General features: G+C 37.4%; 1 protein-coding gene across 6 annotated transcripts in view; it reads left to right on the plus strand.

The window, feature by feature from the left end:
• LOC110457461 (AKT-interacting protein-like) overlaps positions 1-22,456 on the plus strand; it is a 45,318-nt gene that overhangs the window by 16,632 nt on the left and 6,230 nt on the right. For 4 of the 6 annotated variants that reach the window (XM_021508752.1, XM_021508755.1, XM_021508756.1 and 1 more), the window contains exons 2-9: positions 1,884-2,030; positions 12,825-13,018; positions 14,370-14,434; positions 14,990-15,090; positions 16,204-16,292; positions 18,514-18,612; positions 19,061-19,168; positions 20,849-20,922. In XM_021508752.1, the coding sequence (XP_021364427.1) occupies positions 2,010-2,030; positions 12,825-13,018; positions 14,370-14,434; positions 14,990-15,090; positions 16,204-16,292; positions 18,514-18,612; positions 19,061-19,168; positions 20,849-20,922 (751 nt within the window). In that variant the 5' untranslated portion in view covers positions 1,884-2,009. The remainder of the gene's footprint in view (positions 1-1,883; positions 2,031-12,824; positions 13,019-14,369; positions 14,435-14,989; positions 15,091-16,203; positions 16,293-18,513; positions 18,613-19,060; positions 19,169-20,848; positions 20,923-22,456) is intronic. The other 2 variants (XM_021508754.1, XM_021508757.1) reach the window with 1 other exon arrangement.

Genomic DNA, 22,456 nt, shown 5'->3' on the forward strand with positions numbered 1-22,456 from the left:
TATAGGTTTTCTCCATAGTGATGCCTGCTATAATAACTTACTGATACAGCGATGTCCGCTATATAGGTTTTCTCCATAGTGATGCCAGCTATAATAACTTACTGATACAGCGATGTCCTTCTCTATAGGTTTTCTCCATAGTGATGCCTGCTATAATAACTTACTGATACAGCGATGTCTGCTATATAGGTTTTCTCCATAGTGATGCCAGCTATAATAACTTACTGATACAGCGATGTCCGCTATATAGGTTTTCTCCATAGTGATGCCAGCTATAATAACTTCCTGATACAGCGATGTCCGCTATATAGGTTTTCTCCATAGATATGCCAGCTATAATAACTTTCTGATACAGCGATGTCCGCTATATAGGTTTTCTCCATAGTGATGCCAGCTATAATAACTTCCTGATACAGCGATGTCCGCTTTATAGGTTTTCTCCATAGTGATGCAAGCTATAATAACTTCCTGATACAGCGATGTCCGCTATAGGTTTTCTCCATAGTGATGCCAGCTATAATAACTTTCTGATACAGCGATGTCCGCTATATAGGTTTTCTCCATAGATATGCCAGCTATAGTAACTTCCTGATACAGCGATGTCCGCTATAGGTTTTCTCCATAGTGATTCCAGCTATAGTAACTTCCTGATACAGCGATGTCCGCTATAGGTTTTCTCCATAGTGATGCCTGCTATAATAACTTCCTGATACAGCGATGTCCGCTATATTGGTTTTCTCCATAGTGATGCCTGCTATAATAACTTCCTGATACAGCGATGTCCGCTATAGGTTTTCTCCATAGTGATGCCTGCTATAATAACTTCCTGATACAGCGATGTCCGCTATACGTTTTCTCCATAGTGATGCCTGCTATAATAACTTCCTGATACAGCGATGTCCGCTATATGTTTTCTCCATAGTGATGCCTGCTATAATAACTTCCTGATACAGCGATGTCCGCTATAGGTTTTCTCCATAGTGATGCCTGCTATAATAACTTCCTGATACAGCGATGTCCGCTATAGGTTTTCTCCATAGTGATGCCTGCTATAATAACTTCCTGATACAGCGATGTCCGCTATAGGTTTTCTCCATAGTGATGCCTGCTATAATAACTTCCTGATACAGCGATGTCCGCTATATAGGTTTTCTCCATAGTGATGCCTGCTATAGTAACTTCCTGATACAGCGTTGTCCGCTATAGGTTTTTCGTCTTAGTAATGCCTGCTATATATTGTTATGCTACATAGTATATTGAGCATGCATGATGATGGGCTTTATAATAAGATCGGTGCATGCTCCGACGGAAGCAGAATGCTGTATGTCAGTATATGTAGTCAACAAACATGCCATTCGTGGCCAAGCCACTAATTAAGCATGTAAGCTCTAATTGCTAATTAACTAATTACTAACTACTAATTACCTGCACTGACAGCTAGTCTATATATAGTTTAAGTTACCATCTTCTCTTTAAATAATTCCCAAGATGCATTTTTCTACTATATCTATTTTAGTTATCTCCCTGAAGTACGAAACTTTGAAACAGTCGTCAAGGTGATCAAAATGTGGACAGCTCTAATTACTAAAACCCACACTGACCGATATCTGTGACCAATTACTTCAACCCACACTGACCGCTATCAGTGACCAAACACTATATATGTACACATAGATCCATTATCTTTATTGCCACTCCAAATAATTAACATAGAGATGAACACCTAAGGTAATTACAGTACATAAATTATACAGACTTAGCTTGTAGACTTCATTTTCTATAATTAACTTTGATGGCATATAGATTACAACTGACTTCGATCGACATCAGTTTAAATTACATACAGCTGACCTTGCATCAACAATGGTTTTATTATTTTCCAGCTGACCAGGTGAGAGGATGTAGTGGCCGGAGAGTGACCGTGTCTGACCAGTCCGACTGGTGTAACTGTGAAGTAGAACCGAGGGATACAGTCTCGTCCACATGACTATCACACCTTTCGCGCTGTTATGTCACAGAGTTCTGATCAGGTAAGTCAGGAATTTAGGGTAAAATTATGGCTTCGATCACAATATGACTGTAATGTAAAAAAACACCTTTTTTGAGGTATGTTAGAGTTAAAATTTCAGGTAAAATCATGGCTTTGATCACATGACCATTATGTAAAAAAGCATATTTAACGAGGTATGTTATATATAGTTCTCAGGTGTTTGTACGGTCAAAACCTGCTGTGACAACCACTTCCATTTAGGGAGACCACCTGTGTTAGGAATCCACTTTTGATGTTATCCATTGTAGTGGTTTAATTGTGAATAAGAGACCACCTGTATTAAGAGTCTACCTCAATTAAGAGACCACCTGTGTAATGAGACCACATGTATTAAGAAACCATCCGTAGTAAGAGGCCACCTATGTTTAAAGACCACCTATATTAATAGACCACCTAGCTGTGTTAAGAGACCGCCTGTGTTAAGAGACCATCTGTGTTAAAAGAGACTACCTGTATTAAAAGAGGCCACCTGTATTAAAAGAGGCCACCTCTGTTAAAAGAGGCCACCTGTATTAAAAGAGGCTACCTGTGTTAAAAGAGACCATCTGTGTTAAGAGACCACCTGTGTTAAGATACCACCTGTATTAAGAGACCACCTGTATTAAAAGAGGCCACCTGTGTTAAAAGAGACCACCTGTATTAAAAGAGGCCACCTGTGTTAAAAGAGACCACCTGTGTTAAAAGAGACCACCTGTGTTAAGAGACCACCTGTAATAAGAGACCACATGTATTAAGAGACCACCTGCATAACGGATCTGAATATTTTCCCTTAATCAGGTTTATGCACATCATTGGTGTAATTTTAAGTTGGGCTGCAAAGTGCAAAACTGGTCACTTTCAGGACTACTTAAAGCTTGTACAATGGTGACTAATTTATGAAATGAACAATAATGTATACAATTCAATTATCTTAATACTGGTAAATATCTACTTTTGGTATGTGACTCTTTTCTTTGACTTAAAAGTATCCTAAAATAACTCTTCTGTATATATATGACAGTGAAACGCTAATTTAAGTGCAGATTAAGTACATGTTATATACATATATATATGTAATCTCAGCGATTTGATATATAAAGGATACACAGGCTGATACAGCTGTAAACCAATATTGTTAGTCTGCTCAAGATGACTTATATGCAAACTTTGATACCAATTAAAGTAATACAATTGGATGCAGGAAGTTTGACTTTTGTCAGGGGGCCAAGTTTTCTTGCAGTAGTTGCTTTAAAGTGTTCGGAAATAAAGGTTACATGTGGCCACTCTATAACAATACACATCCATCTATATGACTGCCAAGGAAATATAGCACTGGGTCACTTTCGTCACGCTATATTGTTGTCTACAAATTATTACTAAGATATGACAGTCATCACAGACGATTGGCTTAAGTTTGTTTCACTATCGAAAAATGAAAGGTTTCCTCTGATGCATTAATGCACAGAGTAATATGAATGCACAAACATGTATGTTTCATTGAGCTAAGATTGAAAATTGAGGTAAAAAGAACTTCCAATCTGGTTTAAGAGACAACTGTATGAAAGTTCAGAAAAGTGGTCTCTTTATGTGGGTGGTCTCTTTATACAGGTTCAGTTCACCATGAAATCACTGCATGTATGTAACATGAAGCTAAAAATTGATTTACTAATAAACAAGTACATTGTACAATCAAACCTGTATTAAGAGCTAGCTGACCACCCTAGAACGTCCAGAGTGATCTCCTAACGAAGGTGGTTTTATGTTGGTATGAATGCAAATCGGCTACATACATATTATGTAACCAATTTGCATTCATACCAGCATGAATGTTGAAAAAAATGCCATTCAATCCTTAAATTTACATTATAAATTTTCAGTAATTAATTTTCCTAAATACAGATAAATGTATTCCCTGATGTTTTTGATTTGGAGTCTCTGTGTCGTCAGTGTAAACAAGATTCCTGAAACAGACCATCGTCACCTAAAATGTTTACTTCTAATGGTTGTCTCACGTTATTCGAAGGGGGAGGAGAGGCTTCAAAATGATGCAGATGCAGTTGCATTCATAGCCCTATGAATGCACTTTCTTATGGTAAAGAATATAGAGGAGCTTGCAGTGGAAATGTAAACATATAGAAGCGCTTTAGAGTGGCTTATGTTAGCTAGATGGGGCGCTATATCAAATGTTGTATATTTTATTTATTTATAAAATAAAATAACTGCAGTGGGGAATACTAAAAGTGGCCACATGCATCACACTGGTGGTCTAGATCTCTTAATGGGAGCAGGTCGCATGAGCTGCTTGGACTGGACATCTTCAACATGCTGGTTGTACCATACATGAATTATAGTTTGGGTGATGCTGAACAGCTAGCAATAAACATTTATACCCAGGTATTATTCCCTGATATATAGAAATCAAGATGAGCTACTGGCACAATATTGTGAATTGTCACCATGGAGACCAAGATTTTCCTTTACATGAAAACATATCAATGACTTTTTGTTTTGCGTGAAGGATCATGTTATGAGTTTACATCTCCAGGTTTTAGCGTGATGTTGGATTACAAGTGTAATATGGTGTTGTAGGTTATGTATTATGGTACAAGCGGTTTACGTTTCGTTTTCATTGCGACTACAAAAGTCAGGATCAACATGCGAACCTATACATCAGGCTTACATATATAGACATATATATGATCTACAAGGAATTAATGATATTTGTGACGGGAATGATCAAAACAAAAGTACATTATAAAACACGGTACTTAATAAATCGTAAAAGATAGAAATGGAGATATGATTATTTGAGGAACAAAAGGGTCAGTGTTAAAGGGCTAGGTCAGTGTCCTGGTATTTTAGCCAGTGATCTGACCACTTCTCCATATACTTTGTGATGACCACATAGTGTCCTTGTATATATATAAACATTATGACCATTATATTTTTATTACTATAAGTTACCACAGTGGGCTGTGCTTGTTCAAAGCCTCTTTAAGTTTTTAATGAGCGAGTGGTAAATTCAAATTTGAATCTATTTTGAAAAAGACATATCTATTTTGTTCAATCATTTTGTCATTTTGTCATTTTATAATAATACTATATTAGTTCATAATAATACTTACCAACTTCGAAATTTCCACATAGAGGAGATTATGCCTTCTCAGAATTAATAGAATCAATTAAATGTGTGTGCATATGTATGTACACCCAAGGGGGAAAATGCTTTTAAATGGCACCTTTTGAGCTGTTCTTTGAAATGAAATCATCTGGTCTTAGAAAATAGAAATATGCTCAATTCTAGGGTCCAAATTCGGGAGTCTCCCTTCAAAATAAGGAGAGTTGGCAAGTTCAGGAGGCACGGTAACCAAGTGGTAGGACGCGGGGCTCATGACCGAAGGGTTGCGGGTTCGAGTCACTTCACAGCACTGTGTTGCATCTTTGAACAAGATACTTTAATATGCTTGTTCCAGTCTACTCAGCTGTAAATGAGTACGTGGTTAGGCCATGCTAGAATTGTTTTGAGCACCTAAATGTCAGCACCGGCTGTATGCTCCCCAGGGAGTTGAGAAAGATATTGGCTAGTTGCAAATGCCAAATAATTATAACCACCGATAATAATTTGTGAACAACTAGGTTGTGATAAAGTGGTATATACGAACCTCAAATAATTATTATTAGATATTATTATTAAGAATGTGGCTAATATGTCAGTCTCTCACAAGAATATAACATGTAGGACACAAGATGTGATGATGGATGTAGATGTACTGACACCAGAGAACTTGTACAGTTAATGACCTCTTTACTCCTTCAACTCAGGAAAGGTGTAGGTCGACAGAAATTTAACTCCTGGTAAAACTTGTTGATGTAAGAAGTCTGTACGATGATTGATATTTGATGTTAGATGTCTGTCATTAATATTTTCTTGTGTCTGTTGGTGATTGGAGCTTGCTTCTCCTAACTGTGACTATAACAGCAGAGTGAAGAGTTGTTGAGGAGGTCATCTGAGAGTGTCATCAACCCAAACTGTTTATGTTAGTATTATGGGATGCTAAGTATTATGGGATGCTAACATCATGGTATCAGAGAGGTTGATCAGTATTAATGATCTCGGCAGGTTTATAGGTTAACAACAGCCAATGTACTGAGAAAATGGAGGCTGGGAGGTTGACTAGAATATTCATAAGAATAGCAAGGCTACTGAGCTATCTTTGCTTTGTTTTAAAACATAATGTTACATCTTAATTCTTGTATATTGTACGGTGGGGTTGACATGGTTAAGGTTTGTAGTATTCACTCTATTATTAATTAGGGTACCAGAGAGGGTAATTAGGGTACCAGAGAGGGTAATTAGGGTACCAGATAGGGTAATTAGGGTACCAAAGAGGGTAATTAGGGTACCAGAGAGGGTAGTTAGGGTACCAGATAGGGTAATAAGGGTACCAAAGAGGGTAATTAGGGTACCAAAGAAGGAAGACTTAGAAGATGTGACTACTACCGGTGGTGAGGTAGATAAGTCCAGGGTTAAGGCTTGGAATAACGAGAGTTAAGGTTTATCAAAACAATATTTCTAACCAAAAAAAAAAAACGAAATAAAAGGCTACTATTTGTAATTAGCTTGCATTTTTTTTGTCTTGTTGCATGTGATTTCTCACGAGAAACAAGATTAAAGCAAATTGATAAATCTCGTCTATTACGGGCGGAAATACAAAAGAAAAAGAATTGAAGGTTACTAAATCTTGTCTTTTTGGGCAAAAAGATGAAACAAGGAAATGGCGCAAATCAGTCACCGTAGTTTATAGCTATATATATAGTCACTCAGTACTCCGAGTGGGATGAAAGACTGCATGGGAGGACAGGGTGTAGGTTTTGAAGAAGTCACTGCTACTAGCCGTTGTTGGAGGCTCGTAATTAACCCGAGGTGGTAAGGGGTACATGTACATATACATTGTATATATATATGGACCAGACTGATTGATGGAGAATGCCATTTCTCCAAAATCTTTAGATTTAACTCATTCACCCCTGAAATTTCATAATGGACTATTCCAACCTTTGAATTGGAAGAGTTCAAATGTGTCTTCAGGGGTGAATGAGTTAACCCATTCAACCCTAGATTCACATTTGAACCTTACCAAATCAAAGACTGGGTAAGTCCAGTTTAAATATATAGGTACACGTGTGAATGAGCTACATTGAAGCCTGAAGGGGTTACACAGACAATAGTCATCTTATAAACTTTAGACAGGGAGGAGGGTCTGATATGTAGAGACATTCACAGGGGTATATTTAGGTAGACAAGTCAAATATTATTGTTTAGGTGATGTTTTTGTCATTCAATCCAAACTTTAAGATGATAGCCAGAAAGGCAATTTTCGATGAAAAATAATGAGAAATGGAGTAGGCGGGCTGTGTGTTTACCCATCCCTGTTAGGTGAGGTATATATGCGATAGAGCCAGACACCGATAAGATGGATGGCCCTGGCAGTATCTCGTTATACCTGTACAGGTGAGAAATCCAGGTAATGGATACAGGTGATGTGTTATTGAACTAGACTATCAAACACACTGACGTCATTCTGCGAGTTGACAAGGCCGATAAAAATTGGAAGAGTCTGCAGCAAGTGTCATTAATCAAGGGAATACATGATCAAGTTAAAAATGGAAAAAAAAAATCTTAAATCCTGAATCAATGACAATGTTCATTTATCATTCTCATATTGTTTCTTGTCAAATTCATTTGTCAAACTTTAACTTAAAGCTTGTGTCAAAATGTTTATTTTTAATTTTCTCTGGGAAAGTACGTAAATATGAAAACAAGAAATATACAGCATATATAATATAGCAGTTATGACGATCGTATTTATACTGCGCTAAGCCCAATGGGTCAACACATACTTCAGACTACAATGATTTTTAGGGTGAATTTGGAGCCTTTTAAAGGCCACTTCCAATTAATGATTTCTGCTGAAATTCATGTTTTGAGTGTGTGATATTTTCCCAAAGTCACAAAAAAGGGCACAGGCCCCTGTGGATAGAAAGTAGAAAGATCTTTGGCCTCAAAGTACAGGGTGGGCTTACTATAGGATAAAGAAATAGCTTTGTTGGTGTTTTTACTGAACTGCAGTAGATAGGCATGGGCTTATTGCCGGATAAATATGGTAGAGAATATTTTGTGTAAGTCCGCACCTGTGCACTATGAATAAATGTTTTTGAGCATATGTATATATCTCTACAAATTTGAAGATAATAACCAGAAAATTCAGTAATGTTACAAAAATAAACACAATTTAAAATAAATGAAATCAGATATAATTCACTCTTCGTGTAGTCTTTTCATGTCCCATGGTATTAAGTGTCTGTTTGTCTAATACTGTCTGTGAAATACTGTCTGTCTTCACAAAATTGTTGATTTTGATGAGATCTGTATATAGGGTACCACAGTGATGGGAGTCGTTGTCCTGTGTATTTAACGTAGATATATAATAAAATTTATATGAATTGTCATCGCCTACGGGATCATTCATATATCATAATTACACAGATGTCATTAATTCTTTACATTAGCATAAACCCTTTTTGTCAGCATCATTAATTATCTTCTCCATAGCCAGGGCTGTAAAACAGAGCCATGGCCACGAACAGTTCAAGTATAACCTATGTAGTAAACTTTTCATCTTGTGTTCAGCTCAGCTTAATTTAAATTGAAGCTTTATATACATTTTATTGATATTAAATAAGCATATAAAGGTAAGAAAAAAATATTAACAATATTCACACACATACATACACACAGAACCCTATCATGGAAGGACATTATCTGTCAAGATGTCGAGGTACCCATCCTCGAAACACGACAGATACAGAGGTACCCATCCTCGAAACACGACAGATACAGAGGTACCCGTCCTCTAAACATGACAGATACAGAGGTACCCTTCCTCGAAACACGATAGATACAGAGGTACCCGTCCTCAAAACACGATAGATACAGAGGTACCCGTCCTCGAAACACGACAGATACAGATGTAACCGTCCTTAAAACACGACTGATACAGAGGTACCCTTCCTCGAAACACGACAGATACAGATGTAACCGTCCTCAAAACACGACTGATACAGGGGTACCCATCCTCGAAACACGACCGATACAGAGGTACCCTTCCTCGAAACACGATAGATACACAGGTACCCGTCCTCAAAACACGACTGATACAGGGGTACCCATCCTCGAAACACGACAGATACAGATGAACTTGTCCCCGAAACATGATTGGGTTGCACAGGTTCCCATCCTCAAAACTCGACTGATACAGAGGTACCCATCCTCGAACCACGACAGATACAGATGAACTTGGCCTCGAAACATGATTGGGTTGCATAGGTACCCATCCTCGAAACACGACAGATACATATGAACTTGTCCTCGAAACATGATTGGTTTGCACAGGTACCCATCCTCAAAACACGACTGATACAGGGGTACCCATCCTCGAAACACGACCGATACAGAGGTACCCTTCCTCGACAAACGACAGATACAGAGGTACCCTTCCACGAAACACGACAGATACAGAGGTCCCCGTCCTCAAAACACGACAGATACAGAGGTTCCCTTCCTCGAAACACGACAGATACAGAGGGACCCATCCTCGAAACACGACAGATACAGAGGTACCGATCCTCGAAACACGACAGATACAGAGGAACCCTTCCTCGAAACACGACAGATACAGAGGTCCCCGTCCTCAAAACACGACAGATACAGAGGAACCCGTCCTCGAAACACGACATATACAGAGGTACTCGACCTCAAAACACGACAGATACAGAGGTACCCGTCCTCTAAACATGACAGATACAGAGGTACCCGTCCTCGAAACACCAGGGGTGGGGCTCACTTGTGCTCTCTGCCACCTGGAATATGTCATGACAAAATTTTAAGGCTCAGTGTGCACCTCCTTTTTGATGAGACAAGAACACTAGTTTAATACTTTGATCTACATCAAAAGAATTGTCGGTCATGTAACAGTAAAATTGACTGACTTTGTAGTTGGATGTCACTCCTCGGTACTCTTCAAAGGCCCAGGTATTAGCCTAGCGATTGGTCTGATTTTTTTACCTGAGACCAGTCTGATAGCTATCTTTGTGCTGTGAATTTTGCTATGACATGTATTACAGGAATGTTGAGAGTGTAAGTTAGCATAACCCCGGGAGTATCGAGGATGAATACAGAGGTACCCATCCTTTAAACACCATGGGTTGGGCTCACTTGTGTTCTCCACACCCCTGGAATATCTTCTGTCAAAATTGAAGGCATGTGGCTAGCTATTTGATTGGTTTCAGGTCAAACACACTGACCAATCGCTAAGCCTGATACGGTTATGCTGGTAAATTTCGGATTCTTTAGATTTACATAAAAACATCTAAGTATTAATCTAGTCTACTTATATTATCCACAAGGTGGCGCATACAAAGCATTTGATTTTGTCATGACATGTTCTAATTAAGAGTGCAGAGTAACCCCTGGAAGTTCAAGGATGGGAGGTACATGTACCTCATGTGGCCAAACATTCGGTCAATATTGTTTTTGTCGGAGAAGAGGGATTTTATGTGGTCAAATGTGGTACTGTACTCATAAGAGTCAGTCAGGACAAAGTGGTGTTGGTGATATCCAAGTATCAAACAACCCTTCTATACCTTAAAATAAATGATTAACATCAGTTGTTAAAACTTTAACTCATTCACCCCTGAAGACACATTTGAACTCTTCCAATTCACAGGTTGGAATAGTGCATTATGAAGTCTCAGGGGTGAATGAGGTAATGTATATATTTGTGGCTTCAGTGATTTATAAAAAGGAGGAAAATAATAGGTTTATATGATGTGCAACGTTGCATAAGTAGGCATGTATTTCTAAGATATATGATATTTCCTGGGTAGGTGATTTACCACCCAGGTAGGGGCAAGTTTAATAAACCATGGTGTAATGTGGGAGTCAGCAAAATTTGCATCATACTTTTGTGTCAACAGTGACAATGAATTTTAAAAATCTCAATTCGTAAAATGCTAAACTTACTTGTGTAATGCCCACGTTCATTGTCAACATACATACATGTATCCTTACCCAGTTGATGTTCAGTTATGTGCAAAATGAATTTGAAGTAGGTTATAATATATCTACGGAAACATTGCAATGGAATTCTTTGATGCTTTGCCTGCAGTTGTACAGCCTAGGGATCCTTAACTCATTCACCCCTAAAATTTCATAATGAACTATTCCAACCTTTGAATTGGAAGAGTTCAAATGTGTCTTCAGGGGTGAATGAGTAAAAAGTGAATGAAATGTTATCTAATTTAGTTTCAAGTGTGTTTGTTCACTGTAATGAGCATTTGTTACAAGTACCCACACTTGTAGGTATAGTAATAGGATAGTCCCTGCTAATGACAAAAATTGAAATACGCTATTAAAATGAAGTGTCCCTAAGTTGCCAGGAAGAATGTTGCCTTGTTATTTCTATAAAAAACTAAACATAAAAAACCTAGAGTTCTTTTCCTAAGATTTGTAATAAAAATTATGTAATGTGTTGCTCCAAAAGGGATTTTTTTGAAGCCCCTAGAGAGCATTTAAGATGGCATGGCTATGAACAAATTTGTCGGTCCATCGACAATTAGGGCCAGAATAATGTTTTTTTTGTATGGGCGACCATTTGAGGAATCAAAATTAAAATCATATAAAAGTTGTATATCTTATAAAATCAACAGCAGGATATATGCTTGATTAACCCTTTCACCACTGTAGACCATAATGCACCCCTCCATATCAATGCATGGTAGAGTCTACTAAAGTTACATAGGGGTGAAAGGGTTAGAGAGTTAAAATAGTGCAAGGGGGTAAAAAAATGAAAATTTAGTAAAAAATATTGTGTGAAGATTTAAATGGAAAGAGATATATGTATGAATGCTGTAAAAAGAGTGATAGAGGGAATATTGGAATCACAGTTTATAAAACAGAACATTGTCTTAATGCCTCCAAGTCTACGGAAGTGAAAAGGGTTTTCATGTCCGTGACATTGAAGTGTTTGTCACGAATGTCTCTAAAATCTGAACATTACATTAAAACATGTTCCACTGTAATTGTAGAATAACATGCGTGGCATGTAGGTGTCTCCCCTATTTAGCAGATAAGTGTGAGTGAGATAAGTATGACCAGCTGTATGGAGCCGACGGAGCACAACCTCCTCCCTGAGGTCTTGTTTCTTAAAATTAAAATTAATTTGGAAAATCAAATATAAAAGAAAACATAACTTTGTTGTATGTATTTTGGTTGTAAACATGTTTACGTTTTTTTACGGAAATATACGATACGTGGCAGATGAAATTGAGTGTGTCCATACATAGAATTATCAGACCCACCAGTGAATAGCGACATTTGTTTACGAGAAACCCCATGACCCAAAATATGTGTTTATTGTCAGCAAACATTACTATAGACTTAATTGAAAATGAATCACAAAACAGAACGTAACATGTATGTTGGTTGAAAACACGTTTCAACTTTTTACAGGGTATTTTACGTGTATGGCAGGTGAAATTGAGTGCCCCATATATTAGTATTTAATTGCTTTCGAAAAGTGATGTTTATGAGGATGTCCAGGGGGACCCATAGCATTTGTATGTGCAGCAAAATTTGTTAAAAAAAATTTGAAAACAAGACATTAACAACAATTTTGCTTTACATATGTTGATTGTAAGGATGATTTAAAAGTTTGTATCACTTGTGTTGTGGCAGGCGACATCGAGTACCCCCGCTAGACCAATGGTAAAGGAGACAAACAAGGAAGGGAGGAAGCAACTGCCCTCTATCCCTGACACGCAGACCCAGGCCGCCATGGCTGCCCGCCCCAAACAGCACGGCTCCATCGTCAAGGCTAACACCAACAGCTATGGGCCATTCATGCTGGAGTACTCCCTCATGGCAGAGTAGTGAGTATACAGTACTAATATATTGTTCCATGCTACTCGAGTGCTCCCTCATGGCAGGATAGAAGTATACAGTACTAATATTTTGTTCCTTCCTACTCGAGTACTCCCTCATGGCAGAATAGTGAGTATACAGTACTAATATATTGTTCCATGCTACTCGAGTGCTCCCTCATGGCAGAGTAGTGAGTATACAGTACTAATATATTGTTCCATGCTACTTGAGTACTCCTCATGGCAGAGAAGTGAGTATACAGTACTAATATATTGTTCCATGCTACTCGAGTGCTCCCTCATGGCAGAGTAGTGAGTATACAGTACTTAAATATTGTTCAATGCTACTCGAGTACTCCTCATGGCAGGATAGTGAGTATACAGTACTAATATATTGTTCCATGCTACTCGAGTGCTCCCTATAGGCAGAGTAGTAAATATACAGTACTAAAATATTGTTCCATCCTACTCGAGTGCTCCCTCATGGCAGAGTAGTAAGTATACAGTACTAATATATTGTTCCATCCTACTCGAGTACTCCCTCATGGGAGAGTAGTGAGTATACAGTACTAATATATTGCTACATGCTACTCGAGTGCTCCCTCATGGCAGAGTAGTGAGTATACAGTACTAATATATTGCTCCATGCTACTCGAGTACTCCCTCATGGCAGAGTAGTGAGTATACAGTACTAATATATTGCTCCATGCTACTCGAGTGCTCCCTCATGGCAGAGTAGTAAGTATACAGTACTGATATATTGTTCCATCCTACTTGAGTACTCCTCATGGCAGAATAGTGAGTAATATTCAGTTCCTTCTCTCTTTAGTATGCCCTTGGTGGTCTTATTTGAGCAGTTTTCCCATTTTGAAATTGTGCTTAGCCCTTTTAATACTGTGGAACATAATGGACTCATCCAGATCAATATATGGTAGAGTTTATTAAAGTCATAGGGTGAAAGGGTTAATTATGATTGTGCTAATTGAACTTTCTGCATATTGATTTTCAATGCATTATATTGTGAATGTGCCAATCCATCAATGTGATAATCTGTTAAAATATGATTATGCTCAAAATTTTGATTGCGCCAAAATAAGTCTTAAAGTTAAAGATACCAGGTACTTTAATGGGATCAGAAAATCACTCCCGTTCCTTTAACCCTTTCACCACTGTAGACCATAATGGACTCAGTCAGATCAATGCTTGGAAGATTTTACTTAAGTTACGTAGGGGTGAAAGGGTTAAACATTATAGCAATTAATATATAGTATGGAATTCCTGTGTGTATGTGAATAAAATATCCTACAAAGGAACCCGCATATATTATATGGTCATTTGATGTCATTATTTTCTCCTCCAGTAACTTGCTGATGCAGCAGAAAACACCAGGTTGCTACGTGATTCCCTCAGCAATGTCATCCCTGGGTAAGTATGTGGCCTCTAGATCTGCTGCCTTGCTTGACTAAAGTAGTAGGGAGCCGATCATCCGAAAAACAACCGGAGACATAGAAATGGTTCGGATAATTGGTCATTTAGATAACTGGTAGTTCACAGAATTAAAGCAAGACATTGTTTAGGGGACACCACTGCCTAAAAATTGTAGCTCTATTCTGAAATATTTTTTCTGACATGAATCTAGCTTACATAAATCTTTTCTAAAAAGGAGGATATCATACCTTGCAGAACATTTGTGAAAAAACTTCACGTATAAAGATGAAATGAACAACAAAAAAATCAACGACATTGTTTCGATCGTGGGAAAATTGTAACAGGGCAAGGACTGGAACCTGGTTCTCTTATCTGTGTGTCATCAAAGTTTAAATTTCAGATATACCACAATTCTGGATTGGAATGATAGATATTGTACTGTGTTTATTGTCGGTTTTGTAACAATTTATGTTATGTAATATAGGGGGTGGGGCTTATATGTGAGCGTGGGCTTATTCTTGTGAATCTAATGTAAACCTGTTTTTTTAACAGTGTGGTATGGAGTGCTGTTTATCAGACAAGGGCTGTACCAGGAAGGAGCCTTCAAATTCACTGTTATAATTCCAGACAACTTCCCCAACGGGGATTGTCCTGTAAGTATGATGACCATGATGTAAGAGGGATGAATCCGGGGGACCCCAACCCGGGGGACCCCAACCCTGGCATCCCAACCCGGGGGACCCCAACCCTGGCATCCCAACCCGGGGGACCCCAACCCTGGCATACCAACCCGGGGGACCCCAACCCTGGCACCCCAACCTGGGGGACCCCAACCCTGGCATCCCAACTCGGGTGGAACCCCAACCCTGGCACCCCAACCCTGGCATCCCAACCCGGGGGACCCCAACCCTGGCATCCCTCCTGAAAGATGCTGGGGAAACAAAATCTAATTTGAACTTTTTAAAACAAAATAAAAAATGTATGATGACCATATGATCTCTTATGTGTGTTCTATACTTCTCAAATCAAAGAAGACCTGATACAATATACGGTGTATATTGATTTATAAGTTACTTTTGTGTATATATGGATTCTCCAGGTGTTATTATCTAACTGAAGGTAGTTTCAAATTTCAAACGACAGCTTATGTTTTAGGCCGGTTTGACCCCAAGCCAACAAAATTCAAAACAAACATTTAACCAAACTTTCGAATGACTGTTTCTTTTATTTTGAATACTTCCCCGATATTGTCATGAAAATATTCATTGGTGTTTTTTACTATGGTTCCCATAACAATGGGTTCAAATTTGCATAAATTAGAAAAAAAATGAATATCCAGTGAATTTTGTCACGTTTTTGCATAGTTTTTCTTTGAAACACTATAGAGCACTTAATTGAACAACCTTTATATTAAAGGAGAATGTAATGGCCCTGATAATACATCTTTAGTAGACATATTAAGTTTGCCTTCTATGGTAACTAAGAGAAAAAATAGGCGAAAATCTGGAAAAAAATTACTGAAAATTCACCTGGTTACCATGGTAGCCAAAATGGAAAACATAAAAAGATATTTCATAATTCATTTTTTCAAAATTTATATAAAAAAAATCCAATAATTTAAAAAAGTTAGTTACTGGTTTTAAATTTTGATGAATTTTGGTTCTAAGAAAGCCATTGATAAGTAGGGGTAATTGTGGCAGAAAAATGTGTCTTGGCCTCACTGTTTCACTTCACAGTTGTAATCATGTAAAACATTTATTTTGCAGAGTCTAGTCTTTGACCTACCGGTCTTTCATCCCCTGGTTGACCCCCTAACGGGACAACTAGACGTCAAGCGTGCATTCCAGAAATGGAGGTATTTGTGATATTTGTGATATTTGTCAGGGTTCTGTATGTACATTGGGTGCCTCGGTAGCCGTGATCGCTAATGTGCAGTCATTACATCTGTGTGCAATCAAGTGTGAGCTTCAGACCACTCTCTCTGCGAAGAATTTAGGTTCGATCCCCAGCGGTGGTGGAAAAAAGAGGAGTGAAGTCTGATAGGGTTAGTTGTCCTCTCTCCAATAGCACAGTGGTTTTCCCCGGTGGGTTTTTTCTCAATCAGGAAAACATCATTTGTTATCTTAGCAGTATCGTAATAATAGCTATACAGAGCTAAGATTTGTTGTTGACAGCGTACACGACGTTAAATAAAGATTACTTATTTATTTACATGATGTTGTTGTGATGGGTGACTTTACTTTCCCCTTCAAACCAAAAACATCAGAGAGCGAAAATGAGTGTAACCCCTGGAGAATCGAAGATGGATTTTGCCCCTTCAACACAGTCGAAATGGAGAGTCATTAACTCATTCACCCCTGAACCTTCATAATGAACTATTCCAACCTTTGAATTGGAAAAGTTCAGATGAGTCTTCAGGGGTGAATGAGTTAAGTGTTTGTGTTTTTCCACCTGTCTATCCATTATTGTCCCTCAGTGCTACATCTTGGTTAGACTTTGCGTTTAACTCCATTATGCGTAACTCATTCACCCCTGAAGACACATTTGAACTCCTCCAATTCAAAGATTGGAATAGCCCTTTGCCACATGCAAACCAATACACATGAACACTCTGTACTGATAGTGCCAAGATACATTGTTGCAATGCAACACTGCTGCACTGACTGAAATGTGTATACGCCATCTCAATGGCAGTTTTTGAGAAATTAAGTTTTGTTTTGATTTGTTTTTCTAACCTTAATTTTGAAGGTGAAATAGTTGTTTTAAGCATTTTCAGTAAGTTAAAATTATGTTCAGAATTTCTTATTGTTTAATTCAGTGCTATTTTTTCTAATAAAAACATCAACACATAACCATGAAATCAGCTGTATGTATATCAGGATAGACACATTTTAAAAAGTTTCATTTTGCTTTAATTATGATTCAATGAAATGACTCAACAATGATATTATCACTTCCAAATAAAACAACAAACCAAATTTCCAAAATTCTCACAAGAAGTTTTTAAATACAGTGTATATTTAGGCCTATATAAAATCTTTTATTACGGCAGAATTTGTATCCGACCGTTTTGGGTCAAATCTATTTTCGTTTTTCAAACGCCAGCGAGTGTGTGTCTCGGGCTATGGTGGTGAACTGATTTTTAATGAAAAAAAGATAGAAATAATCAACGGGACCTGCAGTATCAACATCAACATTTTTTCTGGAAGTATTAGCCCCGTTTTTCTAACGAAATCATTAAAATTGATTGGTGACAAATCTCGAGACCATTCAGAGTCGTCGTTACCTAATGCCGTAATGGCGGCGGGACACCCGGGCGCTGGTCATCTTTTACATAATCATTTTCGGACTTATTTCTGATGACAGTTCATTCAAAAACATCGTTAAGATCGATGTCTGACTCAATGTCATCAGGGCTGAAGCCATTAAACTATTAATCATACTCCTCCTCAAAAATGTCCAGTAACATAGTTGTGACAGTCGCCATCACGGCTCGCTGTTGTGACACTTTTCTACACTCATGACTCGCAGTTTCTAGATTAATTTATTCAAAACTATTCGTAGGAATGACGTGTACAAATCTGATTGGTCGATGCATTGATATCTTCTAAAAATAGTATAGGTGATTTCCAGATAAGTGTCGCTCTCAATCACAGAATTTTCCATGTCTAAGTTTACCGAAACGGCATGCCGTCGAGAGGCGCTTACATTGAGATAATGTAGCGGCGTCGAGAAGCGCTTACATTGAGATAATGTAGAGGCGTCGGGAAGCGCTTACATGTGGCAAGGGGTAAAGGCGTCCAGAGGCGCTTGCATGTGGCAAAGGGATAGTTCATTATGAAATTTCAGGGGTTCCATTTTGGCTGTGTTGAAGGGTATTTGGATATATCTACAGGGATTCTACACCATCGTATAGGTTTAACTGTGAACTACACTTTTGTCTTCATTAATTTTGATTAGCTACATTTCTTCGTTTAGATTTTTCATTTAGCTTCATTCCAGTCAAAGCGGAAAAGGGGTGGTATGTATGTTTCACAAACATAATTGAGTTAAATTATACTGTTTCTGATTTTCAGGAAGAACGTGAACCATGTGTGGCAGGTCCTGCTGTACGCTCGGCGAGTTTTCTACAAAATTGACAGCAAGTCACCGCTCAATAAAGAGGCTGCTGAACTGTAAGCACTGATATTGATGATTCTTTGTTTTACTGGTGTCTGTCACCACGGAGACTGGGAGCCATATTTATGAATGAGTTACAGAATGACCTTCTATCTTGAAAAATAATATTTATATAAACATCTTAACCTGGGGTATATAGATATAATAAATGTGTGTAAGAAATTAATAAATTCCAAATTATTTTTCTTGTACCAGGTATATAAAAGTTTGGCTTTTCACCAAATGATAGACGTGTTTAGACACTATATTGTGGAGCTCTGAAATTGTTAAGAAGCTTCCAAAATAAAATTGGTAAAATCCTTATTCATCAGTCAGTCATTTGATGTAAATTTAGTTATATTCATGTGCTATGCTTCTTCATATCTTTTGGTTTTGAAACATTTGAAAGTTTTTGTTCGATCACTGCATATAACATAATTCTTAATTCTGAACATGATATTTCAGATACGAAACAGACCTTGAGTCTTTCAAGAAAAACGTTGCTGAATCGGTGGAGAAGAGTAAGGAGCGGCTAAATGACCCGGTCAAGTCGGATGACCCTCACTGCCTCAGGTAGGGTTCACTAGCCTGTAGGGGTACCACACATAAAGACCAGTCCTATGTCGAGTCTGCTGGTATAGATGTATTGTCTGATATATTGTATAAATCTGAAATAGTTTAATATACGAATATATTGTCAGCTATAAAAAAAGAATTGTACAAAAGTTCTGTGATAATGTTTTTTCTGAAAAAGAATTTTGACAGTTTCTTTTTCTTCATTTTTTTTTTTTTTCAATGAAAGATCTCATATCAAAGTTTTACTTTCTATATACAAACAGTGTACGTATTAAACGTGTTGCAATGTTTTAAGACCGACTGGTTCTTTTGTCAAGCTAAGACTGACATGTGTCATAGCTTGACAAAGGGACCAGTCGGTCTTGAAACGTTGGAACACGTTTAGCACCTACACTTTTTGTGTAGAAAGTAAAACTTTGGATATTACATATTTCCAAACTGATGAATCTTATTGAAGATGAAAGATCTTTTCGATATTAATAAAGCAGAATTAACTTCATTTGTTTAAAAGGTTTAATGTTATCAGATGTTACAGCTATTTCATAATTTAAAGACTACTCTTTCAGTACAGTTAGACAAATGTTGATTAAATTTGATATAAAGCAGCCATGTGTGTTACCGGTTACATATGATAGCAACGATGTCATATTCAAAAAAATAAAATTCAGTTTCTGATGTCAACACTAATAACAACAGATAGTTTTTATCAAGCTGTAAGGAAACACCTTCTCACCAAGATGAGAATTTGTAGTTTGTTTATAAACCATGAAATACTGTCTTTACTTTAAGGTTAAGACTTTAAGGTTAAGGGTACAACTGCATTAGTTATAATCACAAAGAAAAGTTCTTTGCAAAGGTTTTTTTACTTGGGGTATTCTCCCTTCTATATAGAATATAAAGCAAACAAAAGATTGTAAGATATAACCGCTAATTACGGACTTTGTGAGATCAAATTCTGTTTTAACCCTTTCACCACTAGAGACCATAATAGACTCATCCAAATAAATGTATGGAAGAGTCTATCAAAGTTACCTAGGGGTGAAAGGGTTAAGGTAAAGGGTACCACAGCATCGAATATTATCAAAAAGAAGAATTACACTTGGGAGTTTTTTTCGACTGCTTGGAGAATTCTCCCTTCTTCATAGACAGACAGAAGATGAAGCAGAACAAAAGCTGTTTTTCTGGCTTAGAGTGACTTCCCTTGTCAAGTTTTTTGTATGTTTTGCGGCCCATAAATTTGACACTCATTTTTATGCTAATTTTACATAATTCCTATATGTTAGCATTAGCAAATTGTAGGCTTTGCACTGTAAATGTCCTGAGTTTGACTCCTGCATTTTCTTGTTTTCTCATTTAATCTCTATTTTCAAGCATTCAAATTACAACAATTTCTACAATTTTGTAAATGCTTTTCATCATTATATATTTCTGTTAAAAGGGACTTGGAGATTAGACAATAGTGAAAGTATGGTAATATTTACCAGTAAACTTGTTGGTACCCTTTACTTTAAAGGATCGTTATTGTGAAAAGGATTATGTAGGGTAAACCTGGAGAAGAGATTAGTGAGTTTTGGTGCCGATATGGTGTTGTAGTCATTCATGAAACCTAGAACTACTGACGATTTGTTTGTTTGTTTGTGATGTTAACATGTGTCTATGCCGATATATACAAATTAGGTTTAGCCCCTGGGACCCCTCAATTCACGAGGAAAGTCGACAACAAATGCTGAAGACGAAGGTAATGGGTTCAGGTAACTGCTTGGTGTGGTCTGGGTATAACACCTTTTTTACAAACATTCTATTGACTATGATTTAACATTTTGCATGTTGGATGTTTTGTTTGGTACCCAGCTCCTCCAACAGGTTGCGTAATATATTCAGTTCCCTTTTAAAAGTTTGGATGTTGTTTAAAAATCATTTGCAAAGTATTTTTGCATTTAATTTTAGTTTGAATGAGATCATAATTTTTCAGAATTTCCGATTGTGACTGGGTATCAAATGAAAACAATCACCCCAAAGATTATTTCCCCTTATTTGAATGGACCATTTTAATGAAGAATTTTTGTTTTGGAATATTTAATGTGAAGTTAATGTTAATTGATGATTTTGGTTAACTAATCTTTGAAGTGATTGTGGTATTGGGTTTGCTAAATTGTATGTTCATTGCTATCAAAATTTTAACATCTTGTTAAAAATAAAAAATAAATGGAAATATATGTAAATAACGGAGTTTTTAGATTTTCATGTGCATACATGTAGCAAACCCATTATAGATATTTTATCAAACAACTTGATATTGTCATTCACAAACATGAATTGTCTGTAGTATTGTTGGTGAGAGAAACTGTAACACTTGGTAGATGTCTATAGATTGGGTATAGGTGTGAGGTGTGCATGTACTATCATAAACCTTTGGTACACTTCATGGTAATACCTGGTTATTAGTCCTCCCCTGGCACTACCGGAGCAATCTATGGGTTTACACCCTGTCTGCCAGTCCTTGTTGGTGTGCGAAAACCTGTGGAGATTGCGGAATTTCACTTACTGAAATCATGTCTTTGTTCCAAACAATAAACAGAGTTACGGCCCTTTGTTCATGTTTGATACCAAACTATGTCCAACGACAGAAAACATTGGATTGGAATATTTTCTATGTACCTAGGGGTGTTAATTAAATAAGAAACATTCTATTCCGGTACTGGTAATCACAAAGATTGTGAGAAGGAAAATATCGTTTTGATGTTCAGGTTTTAAATATGAAAAAATACTTCTAAATATATATTTTCTGCTAACCTAAAAATTGATACAGTTTAACCAGGGACAGTATATAGAGGGGATTGGCAACTCTGCCCCAGTCAAGATTCTATAGCACGTCGCTTTTGTGTTTGTTCACCGAACCGCGAAGTCATCGAGAGCCCCTCTCGATCAGCCCGCGCTTGCGCACTAGCGTTAAAATTAAGCACGCACCTGCTTTCGGTGTCATGTCACAATCTCGCCGAGATCGAAGTGTTTTGATAACGGTTAGCCCTAATTGGGACTGTGTATTAGTAGGTCTTCTTTTTATTCCAGGGACAGGGCTATCGTTGCCACTATGTCTAGCCTTTCGGCTGTGTTGGTGGCTATTACAACAAATCACATTTCGTAAAGCACGTTCCAGTGAAAATAATGCTAATATTGACACTTTTTGACACAAAAACAGCACAAGTTATTTGTTATTTTTTGCCATAAAAATTAGTACTACATATCAAAAAATTATTCAACTTTCTATCGCTGTAAATTTCAAAA

This window comes from Mizuhopecten yessoensis, unplaced genomic scaffold (genome assembly GCF_002113885.1).
Source record: "Mizuhopecten yessoensis strain PY_sf001 unplaced genomic scaffold, ASM211388v2 scaffold9157, whole genome shotgun sequence".
In the NCBI taxonomy this organism is placed as follows: Eukaryota; Metazoa; Mollusca; class Bivalvia; order Pectinida; family Pectinidae; genus Mizuhopecten; species Mizuhopecten yessoensis.